The sequence below is a fragment of the Cryptomeria japonica genome, chromosome 5, assembly GCF_030272615.1.
Source record: "Cryptomeria japonica chromosome 5, Sugi_1.0, whole genome shotgun sequence".
In the NCBI taxonomy this organism is placed as follows: domain Eukaryota; kingdom Viridiplantae; phylum Streptophyta; class Pinopsida; order Cupressales; family Cupressaceae; genus Cryptomeria; species Cryptomeria japonica.
In genome coordinates this window covers 912,511,396-912,534,579 of record NC_081409.1, presented here as the reverse complement: position 1 = coordinate 912,534,579, position 23,184 = coordinate 912,511,396, and the positions used below count along the sequence as shown (strand labels likewise).

The window sequence follows — 23,184 nt, the reverse complement described above, 5'->3', positions numbered from 1 at the left end:
TAGTTTTGTGAAAATTTTTATGCTGATATAATAATTGCCGAATGTTTGAGCTTTGTAAAGAATTTCGTCTGAAATAATAGTTGCCATTTTTTTGGGTTCGTGAAGAATTTTCTGCGGACGTTATTTCAAATTTCTAAATACTAGGTAGGTAGGGCTGTTTTGATTGATATGGAAAAGTTATTTCCCATGAGAAGAAGATGTGCATCCATCAGAGAAGAGGAATATTCTTAAGAAATGCCAAGTGATAAGGAATCTTAAAAAAACAAATAAAAGACTGAAGGAAATGAAAATTAAACAAGCCAAAATTCTGGTCTCTTGCAAGAAAGGCAGGCACCGGTCGCGTCAGTTCGGTGTAACTTTTTCGTGTCAATCATCACAGTCGCAGTATTTAGGAAATGTGAAAAACAATGTTAGCAGAAAATTCTTCACGAATCCTGAAAAATGGCAACGAGAGCTGGTGTGGATCGAACCTACGATCTCAAGAACTTCAAGATTCGTTCAAGGAGGTTTCCCAGGATAAAAGTTTTGAAAATCATTGCATGGCGTTGTCAGACTTAGCAGAGGACGTGGTCGTACGCATTTTATCCTTTCTTTCGCCGGCTGAGATCGCAGCCTGCTGTTGTCTCAGCAGGCGGTTTCATGGCCTCTGCACAGATGACCGTAAGGTTTGGATGGCCATGTGTGAGAAGCGGTGGGGAGCTAAAACGGACGTGAAGAAATGGGGAAATGTGAAAATTAGTTACATGGTACTGTACCAGGTTTTAGATAAGTGGGATAATCTGGTGGGCTTTTGGCGAGGAGTCGGCCGTGGGGGGCATGGACCCCTTGTTACTTTTGACTGGGGACATAATTGTTTAATCGGTACCAGAATAATTCCAGTTAGACCTGGCAGCTATGAGGTCCGCAAGGTGCCCTTTCTGTGGTTGGGAGTTTCATCCCATGGTAAGGGTTTGTGTTTTATTGACCCTGATTGGATACTGGATTCTGCAATGGGCAAGATATGTGGAACTGAAGGTGGGTCTCAACTGTTTTCTGGTTTGGGCAATGGTTGTGATACTGGGTCAGTGTTGTTTTCTGGTTTTGGCAATGGTTCTGATACTGTGTCAGTGTTGTTTTCTGGTGTAGGCCATGGGATCAATGGTGGGTCTGCGTCATTGGCCGTTTTGGATGGTGGGTTGGATCCAAGAATGGGTGGTGGAGTGGGAGCAAGAAGAATCAGGAACCCTTTTGAGAATTGGGACGCGGTAGAGGAGGAGGTGCCAGACGGATTGCTGCCGGTTAAGGTAGACTTTGTTGGGAAGTGTCACATTGCCGTGGAAGAGAATGGAGATGCTAATCACAATTGGTCTAGGAACTGTCAGTTGGGAAGAAGTAGCAGTTGTTGGGATTTGTCGAAGAAGAAAAGCAAGGAATTGTTGGAAGATGGGGACTCCTATGGAAGCCTTCCTGATCGATTGCAGGCTGAGATTTATCAGTACTTCGCAACCAAAGTCAGTCTGGGAGGGGATAGATCTGCGAGAAAGCAGAGGAGGAAGGAGAAGGAGAAGGCGAGCCACGGGAGGAGAAAATGGGAAACAGAACATTTTGTTAAGGTTGTAAATTGTCATCCCACTCCTGCTCGTCCCTTGCAGGGCCTTTGGAAGGTATGCAATGATTCTTCCGTTTCTTTGTTTAGCCACAGAACTTTCTAAAGTAGTTAAAGCAACTCTAAATCTGGTATACCAAATTTTGCCAAATTTCTGGATACTTTGGTCCACCCGTGATTTTGTTATCTAAATTCTCTTCACCTGCATAAAGTAAAACAAACTGATATATATATGCACAGATATGACAGAAGTATGCATGCGATAATTCAATTTTTTGTGTGGTATATGGGCTGTTTCTTGATAACAATTGTATTTGGCGCGCATTGTGTTGTAGTCGGCACCAATCTACTTTTTAAAGAAGAAAATAGTTCTCATCCTATTCACTGAGTCATCCCCAACCCGCTTTCAATATTTTCTAATGGGCTGTGAATTTCTATGATTAAGATTATTGAGAGGTTGGGCCAATGAACGAGAGATGGATGTATGTCTCCTATAGTCTAGACTCGTTAAGATCTAGGTGGGTACACCTCAAACAATACTAAATATTATATCAGCAATGGATTTATCACAGTAAATAGCAAATAGTTTGTTCATGTATTTAAGTAAGGATGAAAAAATCTCGCAATATTAACTCTCCTATCATCCTTAATGATTTGACATGAATATAACACTTAAATCACTGATATACAATACCAAAGTGTAGATGAAAGAACAAACCCAAAACCCAATATATACCTTCATATTCCTATAAAGAGATGCGATCCTTCTCAAAGGAGATGACCACTTGAATAGTCATGACTTCTCCTTAAAATTCTGCTTTAAATGCTTCACAAATCTGCATAGTCTCCTCTTCTTAAATGCTTCACAAATCTGCATAAAGCTCTTCTTTATAAATCCGCTATAAATGCTTCACAAGTCTGCATATATCTTTTTTCTAGATCTGCAATATTCTTTCGTCTCAATCTGCAATATTCTTCATATTTCCTTCATAATTTTGCTCTTATTCCTCTTCAAGGGTCTGTTTTTCAAATCTGAATGATATTCTTTTTTGGCTACTCACTCACATCTTCTTCTTTACATTTCACCATCACTCTTTATAGCTACATATCCTTATGCCTCTTCGTGAAAAGAGACATCTCATTGAATAGAGATAACTTTTTGGAAAGACATCACCTTTTGTTAACAATTTTTTATGTTGATCGTCTTTTAAAATGCTTTTATTTATCTTCAAATCAATCTGATTCTATATCTTCTTAAATTTGAATAATCTTCATTGCAAAAACACACTTATTTTATTTCCCATTACTCTTCTATATATACCATTGCATGGTCTTATGAAGAGAGGCATCCCATTCATTTAGAAAGTCATCTTCAAGGGAAACATCCTTTATTAAATAATCTCAGTAAGCTTACCAACAGTCGTCAATACACTTTTGACATCAATGAGAACCTTCTAACAATCTCGTCCATACATCAATGATAATATACTTAGACAACAAACCCTTCTTGACATGACTTTGACATTAATGACAACTTTGTCTTTGTACCTTTGACATCGATGACAACACATTTTCTACAAGGGTTTCTGTTCTTGGTCCCAAATGTATAATCTAAGAGGGTTTTCATCCTTTGAAACCCCAAATAAGCCAATAATTTTTGTCCTTGGATGCCCTAGATTGAACAAGCAACCCAAATCTAGAAATTGGATGCTAAAAATAACTTGAATAATGCCCAAATGAAGATAGGTGCCTCTGATAAACCTTTTCGAATTGAGCCCTTGGGTCGTAAATTTCCCTCCAAGTATTTAAAATTACTTTTAATTCTTATTTTATTTTATTGTCTATTTTCATTTATTTTAAGTATTTAAAAATACTTTTATTTCAATGCTAGTGATTAAAAATGCCTTTTATTTTACTTGTAATAATATTATTAAGTTGCCCTTAAAATTAGAGGTTATTGGGCCCAACTTAAATAATATTAATAATTATTTTAATTCAAAAAAGGGGGACATTGTAATGTCCCTGACCAAGTCCCTTTCCCGCGGGCAGATTGATGAGAGAATGAATTGCAGGTAATTGTCTCAGATTGACTCAGTTATGAAATCTGATGTGTTTGGGACATATAAGCCTGAATTGAATGTATATATGCAGTATACAAAATGAAAATAAACAAATAATGTCTGATTTATTCACAATATGTTATTGTTCTGGAACATTCATTTACATCAGATTGTATCATATGTTATGCCTATTCTGAAATATATATATACTTATATCAGATTATATTTCACTTGTGCCTGTGCTGGAATATGCACATGTATCTGATTGCCTATAATATGTCTGTGCTGGAATATGCACGTATATCTGATTGCCTATATAATATGTCTGTGCTGGAAGATGCACGTATATCTGGATATCTGTATATTGTGCCTGTCCGGGAGGCCTGTGGGCAAGCTACGATCGGCTCCACCCTTCACAATGTCACTGTGGTTAGGAAGCACTTCTGAATTCTGTGCTTCCAGGAACAGGTCTGAATCGGGTTCTAAGTGCCAACTCCTTAGCTCTGAATTACGATCTTCTTCCTTTCATCTAGTTTGGTGGCATTTCGGCTTTCCTCCACAATGATCCTTGGAAATGATTTGACCGACTTCTTATCCCTTGCACATGGGAATGGTTGTCTCCAAGGGAGATATCTTTCCTTAATCATATCTCTTCATTATTAGATGCACCTCTTAATAACAATTTATCGATTAGACTTCATTTAATCAATTTCTTCTTAATCTTGTTAGTAATCAACGTCTAATAATGGTTATCCATTAATTGCCTTAATCAAGATTGTTTAATGTGTATACTTAGTTGATATTCCTTTGCTTTGGCAAATCGGTTTAGTATTCATTTATCGATTATAAGTCTTGTCCCATAGGCTGGCGCCATGTCTCTCCTTCTACTGCAGATCGGATTGACTCATACAATTTTGTCTCTGCAGAGACTTCACAAAATTGGCCCTTCATCAGGAGTACGGGATATCACAGACATGGCAGTTTATCCTTCCTAGAATGCAAAGCTAGATGATGAATCATGTTGTCATACCCATAGAGTCTAGATGCTATACCTATCGGATGACACATCTCTTCCCAAAAAACACTATAGGGTCTATGCAAACTCTGATATTTGAGTGTCACCGTGCCATTGTTATGAACCAAACTGTAATGTCCATTAGATAATTCTTCTGAAAATTGTTTGATGAGAACTTGGAGTCTCCTTCCCATCCCAGTTAATATTAGACAAAGAATGCAACTCACTCTCAAGATGATCCTCTTCAATTTGATGGTGCATGAAAATATCTACAAACTCCCACACAAACAAGGGTTGCCAAATGTACTCAGCACTATGTTTGTGTTGCACCACTTGGCTCCTCCCATGTAAAGAAGAATACCAAAACCTTAATTTCCAATAGACCCTTTACTGAGATGGCAAACTGTACCTCTCAAAATATAGTGCAAATCAGACTGTGTATGGTTTGGAAAAAAGTTACAACAGTCGCTAATCACCTAGAATCTCACTCAAATCAGAACTATGATTGCTGAGATATTTGTACTCTTCAACTAAAACTTTCTACCAACATTGGCTAACAATAAAACCTCTATCAAATATGCAAACGTGCAGCTGTTCATGTTTGGTGACAGCATTTCATGATCTGAGATTAGCAAGATCAGCAATCTGACAGTGATATGGCAGTTGTAATTTCTGAGACTTACAAAAATAAAAAAACATGATCAATTTAGACAATGTAGAGGCTGAAAACATCTCTATAAAGACTGAAAATTCTTTGTTAGAAGTCACAAACTAAAAAACACTCCTTCCTGTAATTGAAAACACTTGCATATACACATGTATGAGTGTAACTAAAATAATATGGTAGCTGATAACAACAGCTTAAATGATGACAATTTGGTTAAATATTCCAGGCATGTTCCCTCCTTCCTTGAGTGGTAGGAGATAACACTTGCTCACCTCCTTCCTTGGGGGTGAATCTTTGCACAACCTTCCAAGTTTGACGCTAGCTCACCATGCTTTTGCTGCACCACTTTATTTTTTATGTAAACTTCTCCTTGAGGTCTCCATGTGATGCTCATGACTGCCTCAATAAGATAGTTACCTTGACACACAACTCTCTTCATCACGAATCCCTTCTTAGTAATGAAATTCCAAAATATATGTAACCAATGCATGTCAACAACTATACTCACCTCTTTTTTGGTGCCCCCTTTACAGCGAATAAATCCAAGGATTGGGTGGAAGGCACTGGGGAGAGATGTAGGGATACCTGTTGTGACGTTTTCACACATCGCCCCATTGCAAATGGGGACCCCTGCTTTTTTTTCTGCTTTCTAGGGTTTGTTTTTAGTTTTTTTAGGGTTTTGTCAGTTAGCCTTTGCATTTTGAGGGTCGCCTAGGGGATCACTTGGATAGCAGGTTCTGCTTGAGTTAGGTCAAGTTGGTGACTGATGAAGTCTGGAATGTCCTGATCCTGAAATTTGGCTAAGTCTGAAAGTCCTGATCCTGAAATTTGGCTAAGTCTGGAATGTCCTGATCCTGAAATTTGACTAAGTCCGGAAACTGAAAAACCTCCAAAAACTAGATTTTGCAATATGGCTCCTGGAGGTCTGAAACCACTCTCAAACATCCTGAAAGTATATATGGAATATAACTTAAAGTATACCAAAGCGAATTTCACTCTTGTCCCTTGCTGAAGGTCCAGGGTGAAAATGTTGTTCAAGTTTGTCTGAAACCACTCTCAAACATCCTGAAAGTATATATGGAATATAACTTAAAGTATACCAAAGCGAATTTCGCTCTTGTCCCTTGCTGAAGGTCCAGGGCGAAAATGTTGTTCAAGTTTATTTCTCGCTAATTTTGGCTAACTTGTTTTGTGCAAGGTTTCCCGGAGAGAAGATTGGACGTTACTGGATGCGTTTGAAAGTTTGAAAGTTTGAAAATTGTTGAATTTTGGGCAACAAAGATAATTTCGCCCCTGTCCCTCATTGAAGGTCCAGAGCAATTTTCTAAAAGTGCAATTTTCTTGCAAGGACAAAACAAGTTTTGTGATTGAAATGAATGGAAGAAGGTGTGTTTCACCCGTTGAAGATAATTTGGAGGGCTAGCAAAGGACGGATAAGCTTGAAATTACAAAATCGCTCCTGTCCCTCACTGAAGGACCAGGGCGAAAAACCTAATATCTAGCACTTGTCTCCAAGTTTGGACAAATCTAAGCCAAGGCGCAAGTTTGAAATGATGTTTGAAATGCCTTGAGGTGGAATTAAGATGCTATGATTACAAATTTTGATGACAATTTGCAAATTCGCTCTGTCCCTCTCCAAGGGTCCAAAGCGAAATTTCCAAGTATGCCCATTTACCTTACATTTCGAGATAACTTTTTTGTTTCCAAGATTCAAAAGGGAGTGGAGAATGATGTTCTACGCCTTAGAGGTAATTTGAAGATTGAAGTGATCAAGAATTTGTACAAAGGACTCAAAAGCGCTCCTGTCCCTCTCCAAGGATCCAGGGTGATTTTTACAAAACCAATAACTTCCCTCCAAGATTACGTTAAGGCAAGGTTGTACAAGGGTGGAAAGGGTCTTCTAACGCATGGTGAACAAAGATTTGACTTCAAAGTTTGATAATCCTAGGCTAAAATGCAAAAGTCGCCCCTGTCCCTCACTGGAGGACCAAGGCGAAAATCTTTAAAACACCTATTTTGCCTTGCAAAAAGCAAATTGAGCATGCATAGAACGGATGAAGGGGATCATTGCTACCCCATAACGAAAGTTGGCAATTAAAGGATGAAGGATTAAGACCAAAAGTGAAAAATCGCTCCTGTCCCTCTCCAGAGGGTCCAGGGCGAAAAAGTCCTAAAGGCACTTTCCTCCTAGAGATCAAGTGAAATTAAACTCAAAGCTCCAATTAAAAAATGCCATTTTAAATGCCTAGATGAAGTTTTGAACGTGAAAATGAGGAATGCAAGGCCAAAATTGAAAGTTCGCTCCTGTCCCTCTCCAAGGGTCCAGGGCGAAGTTAATGGCGTTCTTTATTCTTACCATATTTGAGCGTTGATAGCCTCCAAATTGCATTAGATGCCAAATTGCTAACTTCAAAATATTTGGAAAAATTAAATTAAAATTTGCATTAATTTAAAAGCATTTTGCATTTAATAAATTAATTTTAAGCCTTGAAATAATTAAAAAATCCACCTTGGAGGCACTAAAATTAATTTTTAAAATTAAAAATACAAAGTGAGCACTCAAAGGCATTATTTTGCCTTTATAGGCAAGTCGGCCACCTTTTTAAAGAGTTTTTATTTATTTATTTATCCCTTTTGCCAAGTCGGCCTTGGAGGAAAGAAGGTGAGCGCTCTATATAATAGGGAGGCATTGTTTCAAGTTCAAATCATTCATTCATCCCTTCTAAAGTGCGAAATTGAGGAGCAATTTGATGAGCAAAATTCATCTTGAAGGCTATTGGAGAGGCGAATTTCTTGCTAGATTGGAGGATAATTTCCAGATTTTTTTTTGAAGGTATTTGAAGGCGAATTTCCAGATTTTGGAGAAGCTAGTGGAAGGTGAAGCTCTTTTGAAGGCTAAAGGAGGCGTACTTCATCCAAGGGATGGCTATAAATCTTGCCCAACAAAATCTGGTCTTCTTCCTTCATTTTTCAAGGTTTTGTACTTAAGTACTCAAGGCGAGGTATGAAGAATTACTTTTTTTGAAGATCTCATTCAAGACTTATTGTGATCCCATTGAATCTAAGTCTTGAAAATCCAATTTCCATTCATTATTAATTTGAAAATGTGTAATTCTTGATTTATCAGGACTTTTTTTCAAATTAATATCTTAAGTTTTACCTTTGAAAGGTCTTAAATTTCATGCTTTAAGGTTTGATGCTCAAAAGACTAACTTTAATATTTTGTGTAGGCATCAAATGGAGATCCCGGAGTTGGAAGATCAAGCAAGGATAAGGGCAACCTCCTCCAATCAAACCAGATCAAGGACGGTCTCCTCCAAGAAGATCAAGCAAGGACAAAGGCGACCTCATCCAGTCTAGCATTGACAAGGATGGCTTTCTTCGATTAAACATCAACAAGGGCGACCTCTTCCAATCCAGCATTACAAGGCGAGGTACATCATCATCCTGCACATCAGAGACAAAAGAAGTCAGAGCAAAGGGTTCGTTGAAGAAGCAGATAGTTCCAGATGAATTAATTAAAGCTAGCTTCTCAACAACATCAAATCAAATATCTACCAAGTTACAAGTGTCAGACGAGGTGGCATCCTACTCATCACTTCTCCAGTCAGTGTGGTCCACCTCAGCATGTCCAGATTCAATGTACCTAACTCATGGAAGGTGGCACAAACTTCTATGTACCTACCCCAGCTATCTATTGGTCGATTTTTCCAGAGAAGACATGTGTCCTAAGGATGTAATTTTATCATTGGTCAAGCATTAAATGTTATGTAATGGTTGTAACAAACCCTAATTAGGGTTTTCATTATTGAATCTTGGCCATTGATCTCAAATTGATCTTAGCCATCGAATTGTATTGTGGGCACTATATAAGCCCCGACTCTTCATTTTGTAAAGGCAGTTAGAAGCAGTTAATAGAAGACAGATAGAGAGTAGTTAGAAGGTGATTAGCTAGTTGATAGAATAGCAATTAGAGTAGAGTAGAGAGAGAAGGCAAAGATTGTTGCCAAGATGTTGTTGTAAGAGACTTGTAAAACTTCATTGAAGAAATGGTGAAATTTATGGGTCGATTCGACAATTTGCATGGTCTCTATACTTCTCATACTTGATTTCATGTTATTAGATGAGTGGAAGAAATGTGCTTGATTGATGGTGAAATTCGCATATCCATACTACTAGCAGTTTGTTGATTGCAGACTTGCCTTGTGTAGTCAACTGGAATCATTCAGCTTAAGCTTAACTTCAATTGTCGCTTCTTCATTGATATGCATCAGCCTGATGGTGTCTATGCCTGCAGTGATGATTTGAACATCATAAAGCTTTCCTTCGAAGATCGCACTAACCTTGTGGAGATGGTCCTGGGATGTCAAAACAAGACTTAGTTAGAATTTCATCAAAGCTCAATCATTGCTCCTACATTCCTTAGTATTAGGATTAGATTCTTTCCTCACCCTCATCTTTTTTCCTTTTTTTCAAATCTAAGGCAGTAAAATCCTGTGTTCCAGCAATATTCAAAGCAAATCAGAAGTTCAGTCATCAAGTGTAAGTCCCCTTGTGATTCCAGCAAATCACATCATACCACAGAGAGCTTATCCACACGTAGAGATCCTACAACAAAGAACCTTGAAGTCACCCTGATTGATCCTTTTCGCGATATCTTCAGCATTCAGAGGCTTTACTCAAGAGAGGATAAGGTACCCTTGGGTATTTTATTCTGTGTTTGATAGTGTACAAAATACATGTCAACAATACCCTTGGGTGAAAAAACAAAAACAAAAAAAGAATTATACTCTTCTTTTTTATGTTGCTGTTATAATGATCACCTCAAACTCTAGGATCTCCTCCAATGCCTTAGAAGTTCTATCTCCTCTTTCCTAGGTTCCAACCCCATAGTGAACTCTCCCATTACATGCTCCCAAGGCAAGCTCCATGTTTTGCTGGTTCCTTCAAGACCCATGATATATAAATCTTTGCATATCTCTTGTTCACGCAAAAGGATGATCAATTGCCTCACCTTCATGATGCTAGGAATTTGTAGTGTCTAGTTCTTTTTGAACTCACTATCACCCATCCAAAAGGGACAACCTTGTATGTAGCTTGACTCCAATAATACCATACCTTGCTTAGTCATAAAATCTTGAGCATTCAATTGACAATTATATTGCTTGCCATCTTTCCACATCAGGCATCTTGTGGTGACTATCCCCATTCAGCTATCATCCACGAACTTGTCTTCAAGTGTAATACTTAGCTCCTAGGAGTGATCTATGAATTGTGAACTTATATCCTTCACATTGTGGTTAGGATGCACAACAAACCCTATATGATCCCTCATTAAGGTCCTTTCAACCCAAATGCAATAGATGGTGAACTCAATAATGATGTTGATGCCTCTATCCACTTTGACCCTCAAAATATCATGTGGATTGCATGTGCAAAAAAAATCATAAACCTGAATCAAAGAATCCACATGCTCTATATTGCAACTTATATCCCTTATTCTATCACCCTTTTTAGCATTCATTCTATAACGACAAGAATTTGGTAGTGACATAAGAAGCAACAAATCTAAATTTTAACCATTATTTTCATACCCTGGTTGCCAACAAGGAGCTCACCCTCTTTTGCCAAGGTAGGAATTGCAGAGATACCTTCAACACTTACATCCTTGTGACTCAAAATCTTTCCTTCAAATGCATGTCCATCCACAATATTACTTTGAAAATCAATCAATGGCTCACCCTTCGGAGGTTCAAAGGATAATGCATGTTCATCCCTCTTGAATTCTTTATATCCAACAAGTAAAGGCCTTTGTGCCAAATTTCATCAATGGTTGGCTCTTGTTTTGACTGTTCTTCTTCTTGGACCCATGTTCATTAATTTCCTTCGTAACAACTTTTTTTTGTTTTGATTCTAACCTTTTTTTGGTCACCAACTCCTTTCTTCTTCCCCTTCTTGGGCTCCGCTTCGCCTTTAATTCGTAGAACTCATCAAAAAATAAATCATTATAAATTACTTGGCTTAGAGCTTTATATTCTTCATTATACTTTGCCATTTCATCTTTTTGGAGAAGTGGTCATTGCTGCTACACCTCAAATAGATCTTCCCTTTGCAAAAAATTGGCTTGGAATATCTTCATAGGAGGGTTGTTTGAAACCCTATCATTAGCTAAGTTACTTCTTTCTACCTATGTTACTGGGTTTGGCATCGGGAGCCCAGATGTGGGTCTGGGTCTGCTCCCGGTGCTGATCCGGTTTGCGGCGGGTTCCAAGTCAACAATCAACAGAATTTTTCCACATTAAAATGCAGGTTTTTTATTTACAACGAATTCAACAAACTATAAGATTTATAGATTATGGCTTGTTAACAAACTTGACTGAGTACCATGCCACGATCCTGCAGATTTATGAGCCACAAGTATGGATAACACTTGGTTAAAAAATATTAATTTGATCTGGTTAAAGTCTTTAATTAATTCATTGATTATTTTATATATATATATTTGGTTTTTACATGGTTTTTGTACTAACAAACCCAAAACCCAAAAATTAGTTTAGCTGAACTGGCGAATTGGATCCCTGAACTGGAACTGGCAACTTAGCTTTCTACATAAGGTTGATTGGATCTACCAGTATTCCATTGTTGATTCATCCTCCTTATGATTTCAGCTATCTCTGCTTTAGGATCTCTCATAGAGGATTGAAATTCTATGTTTTCCCTAATAATTTCTTGCATTTTTTAACTTTTCCCTTCACTCTCGTCCATGAATCTGCATTACAACAGTTCCCAGTTCTTGGCTTTGATACCAATGAGTTGACCCCATTCTGATATGTTATTGATTTTCTCCTGTAATTTTTTGAATTGGGCCCTTGGGTCCTAAATTTTCCTCAAGTATTTAAAAATATTGTATTTTTTTAAATATTAGTGTTTAAAAACACCTTTTATTTTGATTATAATAATATTATTAATTTGTCCTTAAAATTAGAGATTATTTGACCCAACTTTAATAATATTATTAATTGTCTTAATTCAAAAAAATAGGGGACATGACAAAAGCTTTATAATTTTCCTTGGAAATGTTCTAACTCAACCAGCAAATTTGGGAGAGAATTTTTATATCTTCCTTGAAAATATACTTTTTTCTCAAGAACATGTAATATTGCAAAGAGATAATTGAATTCAGAAGTTTATATTCATATTATTGTATCAACGAAAATTCATCACAAAAACATACTGAAACAAAGTCTCAGATTTCTTTTATTCTTTGAAAAGAAACTTACAAATTCTGATATAATTTCTCTTCACAAGCTTATCCTCTCAAAAATCACCCAACCCTTACAAATGAAAATGATTTTACTTTATATAATACTTTTTTCAAAAGATCACACCAGCTTATATAAAATCAAAATATCACATCACTGGGAATCTTTTAATTTCATCGAGGTTTCAAATTTGAAATTTTATTACCTTTTATTCTTCTTTTACGAGCATTTTAAAATTCAGAGCTAAAAATGAGTAAAATAGCACAACTTAAAGTCATAACTTTTGATTTAGGTACCTGATTGACTTGTGCTTTTTCAAAACTGAAGATCTCAGAGAGCCCTATTGCCCAAATTTTTTTTATGCCAATATTGCCATTTTCTAAACCCCTATTCCATCATTTGAACCTTACAAACTAAATTTTATTTTTATTTTTTCCCTAGGACTTTTGAAATTTTAGAAGTTATATCTTGCTGTTTGGGTGTGATTTTTTGGTCAAAACTAACTCTCTGGCTTAATCATGCATTCTTGAAGCTTTGGGTATATTTTTAGATTCATATGTGCTTAAATGCAAACTTATTAAAAATAGCAATACTACTATATCCAGCTATTAAATATTATGAAAATTCTGATTGTTCTAAACTATTTTAGGGGATATTTTGAGCATGTATAACATTTCACAAGCTCAGATTCCTTGATATACACCAACTTAACACATAGATAACATTTTTTTGCTCTTGACACAAATTGGGACACAAATTGGGATGACACTGTAACAAATTGGATCAAAGTTTTAAAAGTGTGCATAAAATAAGAAACTAGACATAGGTTCCAACACCACTTAACATATACTAAAACAGTAGAAAACATTTTCAACCCATGTAAAGCAATATGAATAATATCAGCACTAAGACACGTCTGAAGACATTGTTATTTTACACTTTTAGGTGGATCACTAATGTAATAGCAAAGTGCGGTGGAGGGTGAAGGATAGATTATAATCAGTAAGGGAATAAATAATGAAAATCTGGAAAACAGAGGAGCATCATGGTTGAAAACGGCGCCATCCTGACATAATATGTTTCTAATAAATATAGATACATAAAAGTTACATGCTAATTTGTCGGAACTATCAGTCTGCAAGTCCAATGAATAAACATATGGAGTTCAACGATTAGATCAAACATATCCACACTGTCTCATTTGTTGGGTGTTAAGTAATTTGCCGTATCTCTATCAATAGCAATTTACGGTATTGGTATCCGAGTCATGGCTGCATTATAAATTTGACTCAAGTTTTGTTTAGAATACTGGATTCAGGGTTGTTCTTTTGGGCCTGGTTCATGTTTGGCCCTCGTTTAATTCATGGTTTTGTTTGCTTAACAGTGATGTGTGAGATTTGAAGCCAATAAAAACTGAATACATATTTTGATTTTAAGTTAGCCTTTTTTTCCCATATTTTTGAAGCTGTATATTTTCATTCTTAATAGAGTGGATGTAATTTGCATACAAGTTGATTGCATTAAATGGCATCTTTGTAATTCAACTTACATGTTTAGCTGAAGAAGATGTCAGTTGTTTTCAGAAATAAATATGATTCAAGTTTTCAACACAATAATGAACTTCCAATCCAAGTGCACATATTTAAAGTCCAAAGCTGAGAATTAAACCCATCAACAAAGTATGTTGTGGCAGTCCAGATAAATTTAAAATTTCTAAGGCTGCTGGTAGATTTCATTCTTCGATGTCAAATTTCTCTCTGCCAATGGAAGCAAATTGGTTGAGCACAGGGTTTAATAGCAGGGGTTCTACACTTCAAACTTGTTCCTCACCAGTAACATTTCATTGTAAATCCTAATTCCCAAATATCTCTTTTTTGTCAGGGTATTTCTGATTCTACGGGCCTGGAATTTATCCTTGTATCATATAATGAGTGCGGTGGAATAGTCTGCAAAAGAGTTGGGGGATATTTACAAAATATCTCAGGCTATGATTCAGTTTTTTGGACAGCAGATTCTACATCTTCTGCCGGTCTAAATTTTTCATCTAAAGAGGAGGAATTATACAATTGTCGGACACATATAAGACCCATGAATGACATTAAGACGGATATCAACAACTGCACTCAATATGACGAGGTAGAAGTTACTCGAGTCCTTTTCATTAATTCCGATTCTGCTGGATTTAGACATGGCATCAGTGTTTCTGCTGTAAGTAACAAGGAAGGCAGGCTTTGGCAGTATGCTAATGGAAAATTTGGCTTCGGTTTCCTCTACAGTAACTCTATTATAGACTTCATGCATATTGGTTCAAGCAGTCATCTTCTTGATGTTGTTGAGTGATTAAAAGATTGTTGGTTTCATTCATTAAATAAGAAAGTCAAAATTCTTGAGAGAACTCCTTGAAGTTCAGCAATTAGCATGGACAAGAAGATATCAAATTATTGTAACTTCTATTATTTGACAGACAAATTATTCAGTGTTTCCATCTTGTAAGGTAATTTTAAGTCACAGACGAAATTGTACATACTACAGACTTTGGTGGCCAAATTAGCTGCTCAGTTGTGGAATTTCTCTTGATTCAAGCATTCCGAAGAGCATTTATTATACAAGTCTCTTCTTGCATTATCAAAGTTTTTAATTCAGCTTGATGTAGTTATAAGGGCTACTTCCTGTATTCACCATCACTCTTCATCCCTTCCAATCAAAAGCATCTGTATTCATGAATGTAAGGTACTGGGAGAAATACATCTTTGGAGAATATGCTAGTCTGCAAGGGATTAGAGGTTTCATGAATGAATGAATGAATATTATTAACAACATCCATGAGGCCAAATGGTGGGGTAGCCTTTACGTGCCCATGTTCTAATCTTCTTGTGTTATGCTTATAGTGCACCACATTTTCATGAGGGCTACCTTATCCTCCTAATTTTCTTCTACGGAATGACGAAAAGGTGACACGTGTATTCTGTTAGTATGCCTCATGATTAATTACATTTTATAAATAAATTTAGATTTGATGGTTGCGGCGTGGTGGGCTAAAGATCAACGACTCCTGCATCTCTACGAGACCACAATGATGGGTCCCAATGAAGTCTTGTAGAATTGTGTGATTGGCTTCTTCCGTTTGGGTCCACTTGTCTTGTATTGGAATTTAAACCAATATGGTTAGCTCTTATTGGGTTGACTATTTTTCAAATTTGATCAGGGATTGTCAAAGCAATCTCGCTAGTTGGGTCTACCAATGAAGATCAAGATCAATGGTTAATATTCAAATTGTTATAAGGAACAACTATATTCTAATTGATTGCCTGTGTGAGTGAATAGTAATGGCAGAAATGATAGATTCTAACACACTTGACACTTAGCCCAATTTCATCGATAAATGTAATTCTTGGATGGTTGGCTCCTCACTTGTGCATCATCCATTGTGCAAAAATCTATGTTAAGGATATACTAGCACTTGCACTTCAATAAGGTGTAATGTTTACACCAATAGCAAGATATGTTTTGGGTAATATATTAAGAGGGCATGCAAAAGTTGGAAGAAATGAACATTGCCTTTGTTAGGAGTAATTATTTAGAATACAACTAAGTTGATATTGAAATGTGGAAAAATATGAAATGTGAATGAATGAAACTTATAATTAGATAAGCTATGGAAAAAAATTTTGTAATAAAAAATGCTTTTATGATGCATGAAGATGATAAAATTAGGGCATTGATTTCATTAAGTATATTTGTTGTTGGTTGCTGATACATCTTATATACAACTGTCACAATTCAAGAAAGATACAAAATTTTGTTATTTACTTCAAGGATATGTAGGTTAGTTCATCCATCACCAATAGTAGTGATCAGTGTCCTTAAGAACGTTGTTGTATGAGTACAATAGAAGATGATGATATTTGTGTAATAGTGTGGCCAAAAGAGTAGGAGTAGCTTGATTAATTCCTTTGTGTTGTCTTTCGTACTCACATTAGACCAATATGTTCGATTGCAATTTTAAGTATTTTGTTTGGTAACTACCTCAAACAATATTCTGTGCACACCAATAGTTGAGATCCTCTCATAAGTCCCCTATCATCCTTCATTGTAAGTTGTAACATTTTTACAATATAAGCAAACAATTAACTCTAACATAAAACACATTAACTCTAACCATAATACTAACCCTAACATTGGTATTAATTGAAACTTTATCCTAAAACTATCTCTAACCCTAATTTGAATCTTAGGAACACAACTCCCATCCTAATTGAACCTTAATGCTAAATCTAACCTTAATTCAATTGTAACCCTAACCCCAAGATCTATCCCGGAATGCTAGCCTTGTACTTTAATCCTAATACTAACTCTAACCCTAATTGACCCCTAATACTAACCCTAGCCTAGCCTTTATCTTAGAATGAAAACCTTGATCTCAACTAACCTTTACCCCAACCTTAATGTTAACCCTAACTACAATTAAAAGATGGTACATGTTATTTAATTTTGTTATATATTATTTACTATTTACATTAGATTGAGGAATAGAAACCATAATTTAAACCAACCCTAATCCTAACTGCAAATAGAAGATGGTACATAATATTTAATTTTGATATATATTATTTAATATTTACATTAGGTAGAAGATTCTAGTTCAATTCGTAAAAGATGATAATCTAGATATTGTAAAATAAATTTATACTTTCTAATAAAATTTTATTGTGAATTATTTTTTAAAGCATTTAGATTTTTAATAATTTATTATAATTTATTATAATTGAATTATACTTAAATAACATTAGCTCTAACTCTAGTTGAGCTCTAAAATATACCCTAACTTTAGCTAAATAGGAATAGCAAAAGAGAGTAAGGGAGAGAAAAATAAAGAGTGAGAAAGAGAGAGAAAGACTGAAATTTTAATTTATTATATAAATAAAAATAAAAATAAAACAACAAAATATATAAAGATATGAATACATAAAAAAAAATTTGTTTATAAATAAATTTTATAATAAGATAATTAATCATTAATCATATCAATTCTAATAGCTTTTAATTATCATTTTGGATTTTCATATAACAATATGAATAATTAAAATAAATATCAAATCTAAACCTTTTTAATGTGCATAATTTTTGTTTTCTATTTTTGTATCTTTTTATTTTATTTTTTATAAATTAAATAAAAAAAATTAAAAATAATTTTGTAAGATAAATAAAATTTTAATACACTAACCGTTTCTTGAAGGTCAACCACTATTCTTAAAACGAATATCTCTCGTGTATTTTTCCTCCTTTTTTGAAATATAAGTATGCTAGTTTAAATTACCTTGCTAAATTTTATGAAATGCAAAAAAAACATAATTAAAATAGAAACAACAATATTATTTATCACTTGAAATAATTTATATTATCTTTCAATTCTAAATATTAGTAAAAGTTAATAAAACAATTATACAATCAAATTTAAAAATACTAGGTGAGCCTTAAAATTAATCCTAACCTTAATCTTAGCTAAATGGGGATAAAAAAATAGAGTAAGGGAGAGAAAGATAAAAGAAAAAGAGAAAGGTTGAAATTTAATTTATTATATGAATTAAAATAAAACAATAAAATATAATTTTTCTAGGTATAATTTTTTAATAAGATAAATAATTATTAATTATATTAATTTCAATAGCTTTTAATTATTATTTTTCACTTTCATATAAAGATATAAATAATTAAAATAAATTTCAAACCTAGGTCTTTTTAATGTGCATAAATTTTGTTATCTTTTTATTTTATTTTTTATATTTTTCTATAAATTAAAATAAATTTTTTTAAAAAAATTTACAATAAATAAAATTATAAAATTTTAATAAGATAAATTTTAAACTTAAATCTTTTTAATATACATAAGTTAAAATAATATTTCACAATTTAATACTTTTATATAATTAAATTACTCTATAGTCAAATTTAAGAATATTTTTATATAAGATAATTTTTTATGAAATACAAAGAAACAAAATTAAAATATAAACAACAATATTATTTATCACTTTAAATAATTTAAATTAAATTTTACTTTTGAAAATTAGTAAAATTTAATTAAATTATGTAAAAAGTTTTATAATGAATAATGCATAAGGTACAATGCTTACTAAAACTTTGTAAATGGAATAATAAGTTAAGTAAATTAGATTTCGAGAGAAATTCTATGGTTCAATTTATTTGAGACTTACTCTTATGACCATTGCTAACTTACAAAGAGTACAAAGTAAACCATTGATATGTATGATTTTTCAAATACTTTTTTCGTATGATAACCATCTCATTGTAAAACCTATTAATTAAACCATTTAAATTGGAGAGACATAAATTTATGTGAATCAATTAAATCAATAAATTTAACGTATAAATATATAATTAAATTATAACAATACATTTATTTAATTAATATCAAACTTAAAACTCTTAATTGTTATTGAATACAACTCAAAATATTATAGCAAAGTGCCAAGACATCCTTTTCTTTGACCTTACCCCCATTATTTAATGTTTTGAATGTATTTAAACACATTCAAGACAACACAAAATCAAATCATAGTTGCTTGACCTACCAAAATAAAGGGTTTCGTAATTTGCGAGCATGAATAAGACCTAGCCAACCTGATAAAAGGTGAGGAAAAATTGAAATTATAAGTGAAAAATAAACAAAATGCCTATGAGGTCGACTTTTGTCAAAAGTAAATTGCAATTCTCAAGGGAGCGCCTATATATAAAACAAGAGTAAAATGTCATCCCCATCCATTCAAAAGCAATTTGAAAACAAATCAGGAGCAAGATTTAGTGCAAATTCCAGCAAGATGAAAGTGATTCTTATTAAGGAAAATCCAATTTAACCCTTAAGGAGGCAAATTTGTTCGAAAAAAGGACATTTATATTCAATTTCAAGTAAAGTCCAATATAGTGAAGGGTTGAATTTCATCTGATGAAGGGTGAATTCAAGGCCAAATAGTTTGATTTCAAATCAAGGGTTGTTGTTGTTAGAGAAAATCAATGAAATACAATCATTTTCCAGATTTCAAATCATCATTTTTAGAATTTTTAAGTGTTTTTGAATAAGGGAAAACAGGTTTTGAAGGGACCCGAAACCCTGTACAAAGCAGGTTAATATGGGGGAACCTGAAACCTACATCTAAAGATATTCAAGAATAACCACTAAACGAAACAGAGCTAAGACGAGACAGAACAAAACCAAGAAAGGGGATCGAAAAAGACTGACTCCTCCAAAAATAAAAGTTGCCTGACAAATAAAAGCATATACATGGGAAATCTGCAGGCAATCCGATAACCAAAAGGAGAAACAAACGAGCAATACAAAAATAGCTGCCCAAAGGGGATTTAACAACAACCCCCCCCAACCTGGAGCTAACAACTAACATTAGGATTTCCCTTTGGATCCCTTCTTTTGGGATCTAAGGGTCATGTCAAAAGAGGGCAAAGACCTTTTAGAATGTTTTCTTTTAACTAAAATCCAACCTTCTTCAACCTTAGTAGCCTCAACATGCCACTCCAACGAATCCAACGCAGGAAACCCAACGTCCAAGGAGGGGCCAGCAAACATCGAAGAGCCAGTAGGACTAGCAGATCTAAGGCTAGGCACATCCCTGGAAGAAGAAACAGACAAAGGGACAACTCTAGCAGATGCATCAGAAGTTGAAACATAAACAGGTATAGGGGCAACACTAACAAACATACCATCCAAAATCTTATCACATCCAGCAGTAGGGGCAGAACCAACAATCTGTGAAATATCAGGGCCACCAGATGGCTCGGAAGGAATCAAAGTAGGAACACCATTTGAAACGTCAGTAGAAGGGACAACACCATCAATAACATCCACTAAAGGAGTATGAGATCCTGTCCCAGGGACCAAGGGGACAGATCCAACAAAATACACCACAGGCTCTTTAAAACCATTGATGGGAAGATCCTGCCCAACCGTCTAAGAAGAGCTCTTGAATATTGTATAATGTTGAGAAGAGGCACCTTTCCACCATGAAGATGGCTTCTTCACTTTAACTTTCTCTAAATCATATTTAGTCGCGACATGCCCAGTCTTGAAGCATCTTCTACATTTGAAGGGAATCCCTTCATAATCCAAAGGTTGAATCCAGAAACCATTGAGTGTTGAAAGTTTGATCTCTGCAGGTAGCCCCTTAGAAGCATCAATATCTACCAAAATACGAGCATAGGTGGAGTGAAGGATATCAGAGGACTCCACATCCACCATAAGAAAATCTCCCAAAGCCTCACCCACTTCCTCAAGGAATTGGTCCACCCAAAGATGAAGTGGGAGGTTGGGGAGTCTAACCCAAATCAACATTTTACAAAAGGATTCAGATGAGGGATTAAAATCCTCATGCCATGGTTTAATCATCAAAGGGAAACAATTCTCCCAAAAAAAGTGATCACATAGAATGATCTTTCTATCCATCACTTTATCAAACTTGGCAATAAAAAAAACCCCTTTTCAAAGGAAAAATATGAACCAAATCCGAAATGAGGGGTCCCAATGCTTAGAGATCCATTCATGGAGTCCTGGAGACTGGGCCAAAAAACCCTAAACTAACATATAACCACAGTAGAAGAAAGATTAGAGGCAACCTGATCAATCTCTTCAACTGTCTTTTCTTCCAGATTAATAGCAATAGACTCTTAGTCTCAACATGAGAAGATCCCTTACCCCTTCCAAAACCCAGACGATCCGCATAAGATCCCCTAGAGACCCCAAAAGCTGAGCAATCCGCACTCGAAGCACAGGCGGTCGATTCAACACAGCAAGCAAATGTCAATGGAGGCACAATGGGCACATCATCACCATCATGGGTCATTCCATTAGAGCTTTCAGAAACGTCAATACCCCCCACCGAAGTAGAGACACCCAGAGCAGGCACCTACAAAGAGGCTGAGGGTTTTGAGTGGGAAGACATTGAACAATGCTTATTGAAATGTTACCAGTAGATCATATGTTAGGGTTTCGCTCTAGCCCCTTCTTTATTTGTGCTTGTGGCAAAAGTCTTTTGGAATGATATTTCCCATAAGGATTCTTATTGACTTCTCAAAAGAATATCCCTAGAATTTTTAAGTGTTGATTATAGGGTTTAGAAGGGAATTAGGAAGTGAAATTTGTGAATTATTAATGTTCAAAATAAACTAAGAATGTAAGGCATTCAACTTTCATTGTTTTATCATCAAAATTTCTCGCATTTCACTAACATAGGGTTTAATTTATAATCATAATTCAAAGTGTTGTCTTTGTCTTTTTAGGTTCAATGCAAGTAATGATGTATGGGATGACGATGAAATGATGGTGGATGATACAAAAACAACATGAGAGAGAGATTAAGTCCTATAACGAAGTGACAGAGGAAGAAATCAATAATGCAAGACAACATCAAGATGCACAAGGTAAGAGGAGCATTACAACATTTAGGATTACATGATGATGAAGATCTCTATAACTACTACAAGGATATCAAGACATATAAGGATGATTACAAGGCAGGATTCTACAACAACCGTTGATTTCCTTTGGAAATCTAAGATCAAAGGAAAGACACTACAACATAAAGGTCAATCAAAGACATGTTCCACATTTCAAGAGGACATCAAAGAGTTATGGATCAAGAATGTCTAAGGAAGAGAATTTCACAATTTCAATAATGAGGATGACAATGTGGAATCAAGGCATCACAAGAAGAAAGAATCCAAAATGTTGCTGTAAATTATGTCTCATAATTACACTTTACTTAAGTTGACTTAGGATAATGCATTCATTGTAGTTTGCATATGAGACACTTAGGGAAGTGTGCATCTCGGGAAGTTGCTTGTAGGACAAATTCCACCTTTTGTGGTGTTATCTTGTTATCACATTCCACCTTTAATGGGTGATCCACCTCGTGTGGAATATTTTATTATTTCTCCTACCTACCCTCACCTACCCTTGTATCTCATTGGGCCATATGTCATGATTGTGTACTCTCATAGGGCTTTATAAGTAAGCTCATTTACATTGTATGTAATTGAATTCAATCAACTTAATCAGTTGGCTATTTTACATATTAATGAGAATATAGTTTGTTCTTGTCACATATTATCTCTCTCTTATTCTCGCGCTTTTCATTGGCCTCTAGATCTTGGTCGCTATAGGCAAATTATCACACAAAACATGAAGATGAAATGCACAAGGATAATCAAGGAAATTGGATAGTTTCAAAAGAGTTAATCAAAGCTAGAAACTTGATCAAGATTATGCAATTTGGGAATATGAACCATCACAATCAGACAAAAGGCTTGATGATGTTGAGTATCAAGAGATATTGCAAGGAGGAGAAAGTTTACAACAAATGCATGTTGAGATGGTGCCCATTCATCATCAACCAATCAAGTGATGCCACATCGACATGTCCAAGTTCATTGACCCTGACTCATTCCAAGAGGAGCAAGTGACATGTCGAGTCACATTTAGATATTATTTAATATGCCTTACCTCATCTCCCATTGGTCCACATTCAAAGGAAGGACACATGCTCAAAGTTATGCAATTATCTCATTGG

At 35.0% G+C, this 23,184-nt stretch overlaps 1 protein-coding gene across 3 annotated transcripts; it reads left to right on the top strand.

Moving 5' to 3' along the window:
- Window positions 1-262: 262 nt before the first annotated feature.
- Window positions 263-15,891, top strand: LOC131042927 (F-box protein At3g12350). 3 transcript variants are annotated; one of them, XM_057976269.2, is made up of 3 exons: window positions 277-1,014; window positions 1,126-1,643; window positions 14,471-15,891. In XM_057976269.2, exons 1-3 carry the CDS (start codon window positions 408-410, stop codon window positions 14,927-14,929), a joined length of 1,584 nt encoding a protein of 527 aa, XP_057832252.2. In that variant the 5' UTR covers window positions 277-407; the 3' UTR covers window positions 14,930-15,891. The 3 variants fall into 3 exon arrangements, with proteins under 3 accessions (XP_059077829.1, XP_057832251.2, XP_057832252.2); XM_059221846.1 differs by lacking the exon at window positions 14,471-15,891 and adding an exon at window positions 8,558-9,407 and having other exon boundaries at window positions 263-1,643; XM_057976268.2 differs by having other exon boundaries at window positions 275-1,643.
- The last annotated feature ends 7,293 nt before the right edge of the window (window positions 15,892-23,184 follow it).